The 6,309-nt window shown below is 43.0% G+C and overlaps 1 protein-coding gene across 3 annotated transcripts in view; it reads right to left on the reverse strand.

The window, feature by feature from the left end:
* Positions 1 to 1,221: 1,221 nt before the first annotated feature.
* Positions 1,222 to 6,309, reverse strand: part of Pign (phosphatidylinositol glycan anchor biosynthesis class N) — a 126,016-nt gene continuing 120,928 nt past the window's right edge. For 2 of the 3 annotated variants that reach the window (XM_029538980.1, XM_029538979.1), the window contains one exon: positions 1,222 to 3,542. In XM_029538980.1, the coding sequence (XP_029394840.1) occupies positions 3,419 to 3,542 (124 nt within the window). In that variant the 3' untranslated portion in view covers positions 1,222 to 3,418. The remainder of the gene's footprint in view (positions 3,543 to 6,309) is intronic. The other variant, XM_021197588.2, reaches the window with a different exon arrangement.

Genomic DNA, 6,309 nt, shown 5'->3' on the forward strand with positions numbered 1-6,309 from the left:
AATATTTTTATTTCTTAACAGAATTGCAGTGAGAAATCTATTTTATAAATTATACCAGGCAGGAAATGAGAAGCGCTGCCAAGGCATACCAGGGACAGAGGGCACACAGCACAGTAACCTTAAGCACCATGGAGCAAAGGAGAGCCCCTGATCAGGCTTTGGTGTCCTAAAGGCTCCTGAGTACTAGTGGGACATGGGAACCCTCCATTACTGAGTTGGTTCAGTGTCATTCTAGCCTCCTGATGAGATGGCATCTAACAGGTATACGGAACTCCCTTGACTCCCACAAGGAGAGGGGAACACTTAGCTGCTACCTGTCTCTAAAGGCATGACTGTGTAGCACTTCCCTACCCCCTGAACTACTAGCATTAGGAACTAGTTTCAAAAGGAAGAAAAAAGGAACCCTTGACTGCTAACAGTATGTGAAGGTGAAGGTGGTAGCAGAGAGGAGGACTGAGGTGTAAGTAGCATGAAATCTGGAATGAGGTTTGCATGAGAAGCCACACTGTAACTAATGAGTCACTTTCTACTTCAGTTCCCTGATAATTAGGTTACAACAATCTTCACATGCAGCCATTTTATAATGCTACAGTCCCCTACCTCATTGTTTCCTAATACAGAGTCTTACATAATATGTGTTGCTTATGCTGATCCTGAACATGTAATCCTCCTCCTCAGCCTTGTAAACTTTGGGATTATAGTCAGGACTGTGTTACCACATCAGCTTGTAATATATTTTTTCTAAAATGTAAGAAAGCATTTTGTGTTCTAAGACTTTATACACTAAATAATAAAATACAAAGATTTTTTTTTTGTCAAATTATGACCATTATAGTCAGTAAACAAAGATTCACTCATGATTCAGCTGTCATTCAATATTTTTTTAAATTTATTTATTTATTTATTATTTTCTTTATTTACATTTCAAGTGCTATCCCGAAAGTTCCCTATTACCCCCCCCCGCCCCTGCTCCCCTACCCACCCACTCCCACTACTTGGCCCTGGCCTTCCCCTGTGCTGGGTCATATAAAGTTTACAAGACCAAGGGGCCTCTCTTCCCAATGATGGCCGATTAGGCCATCTTCTGCTACATATATGCAGCTAGAGACACGAGCTCAGGGGGTACTGATTAGTTCATATTGTTGTTCCATGTACAGGGTTGCATCCCCCTTCAGCTCCTTGGGTACTTTCTCTAGCTCCTCCATTGGGGACCCTGTCATTCAATATTTTAATTAATTTCACCTTGAAATGCTTAATTTAATTCTTTTTAGAAAACATAGGGCTTTAGAAGCACAGGCTGGTGTCTAATTTTCTATGGCCTTCAACTCATGATCTCCTGCCTACACCTCCCTAGTGCTGGAATTACAGATATCTGCCACCATACCAGTTTATCCCTACTTTCCTAAAGCACTTACTAATTTAAACAATTCTGACTGGCACATTTTGTAAGTTTTCATTTTGAAACCTAGAATAATATTAACAAAAAGGAAGAAAATGCCTTAAAAAATAAAAATTTTGCCTAAATCTCATTTACTTCTGCTATTCAGTACAAAAATATACATTTCAAGATATGAGAAACACAGTGCCAGAGGGAAGAGTGCTCCCCCAATGAATGTGAGTGTCTGGCAGAGTGCTGCAGGGAGTGCTGCAACTGCAGAAGCAGAGCCTTCTACAGACTGGAAGCGACCCAGACAGAAGAATGTACTTTGGAGAATACAATGAAAAATACAAGGCAGAAAGCACCATTTACTCTGTTAGTTTAAAAACATTAATTCTGGAATTGGAGAGATGTCTCAGTACTTAAAAAGTAAGTATTATTCTTGCAGAGGACCCAAGTTTGGTTCTCAGTACCCATGTTAGGTATCTCACAACTCACACTCTGTAACTACAGCTTCAGGGATCTAACACCCTCTTATGGGCTCTGAGGGCACCTGTGCTCATGTGCATGAACACACACACACACACACACTTAAAATTAACCCCTGTAGATGAGGAATGTGAATTAAATTGTACAAAGGTAAAAAGTATGTGTTCATATAATGGGATCAGAAGTCACCTTAGGGTGTAGGAAGGTAGCTGGGTCCTGGTTCTGCTTGTGTCAGCACAGCTGCCACCTAGACAGTTCCACAGTGATGCTGAGGCCTGTGTTAGGACTAGTACTTCTCGCTTAATGCTCTATAATGGGTTTCCTGCCGTATCAGTAGAAAATAAAGTATATTTTGCTCAGCTGAGCTTACTCTTCTAGATACTATTTCCTTACCTGCCAATTTGAAAAATTTAAAAACTTGTAAAGAGCTTTTTGGTCATGAATGTAGACTAGTAATATTATAACTTGAATTAAAAAAGCAACTGTTTTTTTAAATGGGTTATATACCAGCAAAATATCAGCCAAGCACTTAACAGTATTGTACAGGTAACTACACTGTATAGGTCACTTTATGGAAAACCCAAATAAAAATTACTCTCAAATTACCTCATACATTAGAATATACAAAGGGAAAGCTCACTCTATTAAGATGGCTGGCCTTTGGTCTAGCTAGAATATCAAGACAAAAGAGTAGAAATCTTATTTGATTCTTTATGATACTGCCAGGAAACTACAGCCACTGATTTGGGGAGTGACACTGAAACAATAATCAACAAAGCCACAGAGTCTCCCAAACTTTGAAGATGATCCAGAAATTGACAAAATGTAAAGGTGAAAGCTGTGCTAACTGGCTGACTATGAGAACCCGGAAGTGGCACAGAGAGGCACAAGCCAACATACTGCAGGAGCAGAAATGGCAAAGCCTCGAAGACAGCTTTGCTCAGAGGCTCAGTCAATCCCAGATTGCAGCCCCACCTGTCTTACTTATCACATGTTCCAGTAGTCGGAGCTACCACAAAAGCAAGCCAATGCTGGGTTTCTGTTGTAACCTGTGGTTCCATTCAGTCCCCACTTGGGAATGACTTTGTAGAGTGTCAGTACCACCCACAGGTACATGTAGTTGACAGTGAGGGCTGCAGGTGCTCTCAAACATTACTGGGAAAAGCTGTCAGACAAATTCAGAACACCTGTAAATCCAGATGCAATAGTCTCTAGAGAATGTACTGTGCATTGTTATCCATCATCTCTTAAAACTGCAGTGTCATCATGTATGCATGTGATGTATACGTGCATGACATATGTGCAAGTGCAAGGTGTGTGTGTGTATGTGTCACAGCATGTACTTGGAGGTTAAAGGACAACCTTTGGAAGTCTGCTTTCTCCTTCCAGTGTGGGTTCCAGGGCTCAAACTCAGGATGTCAGCTTGTGCAACAAGAACTTTTACCCGCTGAACCATCTCGCTGGTCCAATATCCATTTTCTTGAATCCTTGGGGGGACTTTTCTTTAAGAAGGAGAATCAGGATGAATGCTGACTGATGGCTTCACCAACATCACATAAGATGGCTTTTGGGTTTGCCACACAGTTGAAGTTTCTTTGTTGTGAGCAATTGTGCCAGGCCATTAAGAAATACCAGAAAGATGGTCATGGACATGACAATCACATAGTGGCTGATGCTGCAAAAGGAGAAAAGAAACATGTAGCAGGCAAGGAGGGAATGTATGAGAAAAAAACCAAGATGCCTCCAATTAAAAATTGGAGAAATGTTTAACTTGATATATAAAACATGGAATTACAAAAAATGCATAGAATTAGAAAAGGTACCAATGATTTAAAACAGACATCAGGAACTAGGGAGGTGGGCCAGTGGATAAAGTGCTTTTCCAAGTAAGCCTGAGAACCTGAGTCCCCAGCACTCATGTAAAGTCAGATGTGGCAGCATGTTCCCACTAGAGGTGAAGACTGGAGGATCCCATGTTCTCACTGATCAGCCAGCCGATCCAGCTAATTGATAAATCATAGTTTTAGGTCTCACACCCAGGATAACTGGCTACCTGAGTACCTACTTAACATATCAAAGTAGGCCTGCATCCCTCAGTCCCTGACAGAGGGTCTGGCTGGCATACATACACTCCTCCAGCCCAGGAGGTGGGCTGCTCTTCCTCCAGCTGCCCTTCCCATTAGGGCATTTTGGTTACCTGGCCCTTTTGTCTGCCCTTTACTCTCCTGGTCTCCTGGCTCTCTCCTCTCCTTACTCCCCATCTCCTCACTTGGCCCAGCTCAGGGTCATATTCACTCTGGGCCCTCCTAGATGTCTGTTCCTTTTATCTATAATAACCTCCTCCCCCACCATACCTAGGAGTAGTCCTATACTTCATTTCTTTCTTTTTTTTTTTTTTTCATTCACCTGGTGCTGAAACTATGAGATTGAAGTAAATGAGTTCTTCCAAGAGACTTGGCCTCTCCAAACCAACCAATCTGCTGACTTGACTCGCTTAAGGTTTGTTTCTGCTTGCTTTTGCCACCCACCACATTTGAGAAAGCGCAGCAGCTTTCTTCTTCCACCTACTTTAAGCATCCATCTCTTGCCTACTCAGTAAGTGTCCTCTCTCTGGCTCCTAGAGTTTTCTATGCTCTTCAGAGCACCCAGGTTTTAGGCATCTCCCTGCTACACCCTCTGGGACTCCATCATGTGGGAATTCTCTACTTACTAAGACATTTACTCCTCCCCTCTTTTGGAACCCTCCCCTTTCCTCAAAGTGTAAGACTCTGGGGAGCCTTAGCTTGCAGGGGACCTCCTGAATGAACCACATGGAGCCCAGATCGATGCAAAAAGCAAGAGGAATATATTGTTCCAGTGCACTGGGGTCGTCCCAGACCCAAAGGAGAGGCAGCAACCCCCCAGCACCCATTCAGCGAGTTTTTATATGGTTTCCAGGGGCAGAACAGAGCATCAGCAACTAGGCACAATGTGATTGGCGGAACAGTGCACCCTTTAAACTGATTGGTCTTTAGGGAATGAGGTGACAAGCACTTCCCTTGTCTGAAGGTAGGCAACAGTCAGTCCTGCCCTGTGGTCTGAGAAATGGTAATTAGCCTCTCCCTTACAGAGTGGCATGTGTTGTGTTTTATGACCTTCCCAAAGTTCCTAAACTGACCTTTTCAAAAGCCCCTCCCAGTCTACCTTTTCAGTTGTTTTCTCCTCTACTGGCTCTACACAATGTCTTGTCTTTCCTCCTCAATTAGGTAAGTGTTTCCAAAGAGCTGCTTACTTTGTCTACTTTTACTACGAAAGCAACAGTGGTGTGCCAGGACACTCCTCTCACCCTACTGGGGTCCCTATCACATGGAAAAGGACATCTCTCAATTGTGTTTGGAACGTTTCTCTCAGACAAGTTCCAATCAACTTGGGAACACCCTGAATTGAAATTCTTGTCACTTATGCCCTCTGCTCCCTCACAGCCTCTCCTTAGCTTCCCCCTGAAACTTCCTCATCTCCCTCTAAGAGCTGCCTGCTAAGTTCCACAGCTTCTCTATGTGCTAAAGACCTACACTGAAACTCTATCTGCACCTCCCACACAAGTTTACAGCTCCCTCCTGGAGTTTCCTCCCCCTTGAAGCTGCTTGCTCTGACTCTGAGCCCTCCTATACAGAAGACCCTCCTTCTATACTATATAGCAGAGCTTCTATACTTTGTTACTCTGTTCCCTCTCAGCTCTTTCCTGAAAGTCTCTCCTAATTTTCTATGCCCTCCAGTGCCTGTTACCATTTCCTCGTCTTCCCTGCCCCCACCCCTTTTGTGCTTCCTGCTCAGTGTCTCCTGGTGCCTGTTAAATCCTGAACCTCTTTTAAGCCCTTCTGGGCCTCAGTGGCCTTGTCCCTCCTGGAAATCCTGCAGCTTCTCTATGGCCTCTTGGCATTGGAACCCTCCCTCAGGTGAACTTCCTGTTTATTCTCCATGTCCCTCAGGACTACAGTGTTCTGTCTCTTAGCTCCCTTCTTTCCCTATGAAGGAGTTTGTTTTACCTCCTCTTCTCCTCAGATTCAGAGGTTTTTATTAAAACCTTGCTGTCTTACTGGAAATGGCTTGGCCTCAGTATATATAGTTATATGGCCAAAGATGGCACAAGTCAGATTCAAATTCTACAAACTTTAATAATTTTTGCCAACCCACAAGCAAATGATTCCATAGTATTTTATCTCTAAGGGTTTTTCAAATTTCCACTCTTAAATCTTTTATCTCTAGGATTTATTTCTCTGTGCTCTGCTCTCAAATCTTTTAATACTACTATGTATAGAGTCTTTATCTCAGGTTTTATAAATTCATTGGGTATGGTTAAATATTTGTAAAATCTGTAACAAAAGTTACTTTAAAAATTGTAACCCTTCCAGTCTGCACCAGCACCAGGTCACCTAGGGCGCGGATTCGGTGGGCACCCCCAC

This window comes from Mus pahari, chromosome 5 (genome assembly GCF_900095145.1).
Source record: "Mus pahari chromosome 5, PAHARI_EIJ_v1.1, whole genome shotgun sequence".
Lineage (NCBI taxonomy): Eukaryota > Metazoa > Chordata > Mammalia > Rodentia > Muridae > Mus > Mus pahari.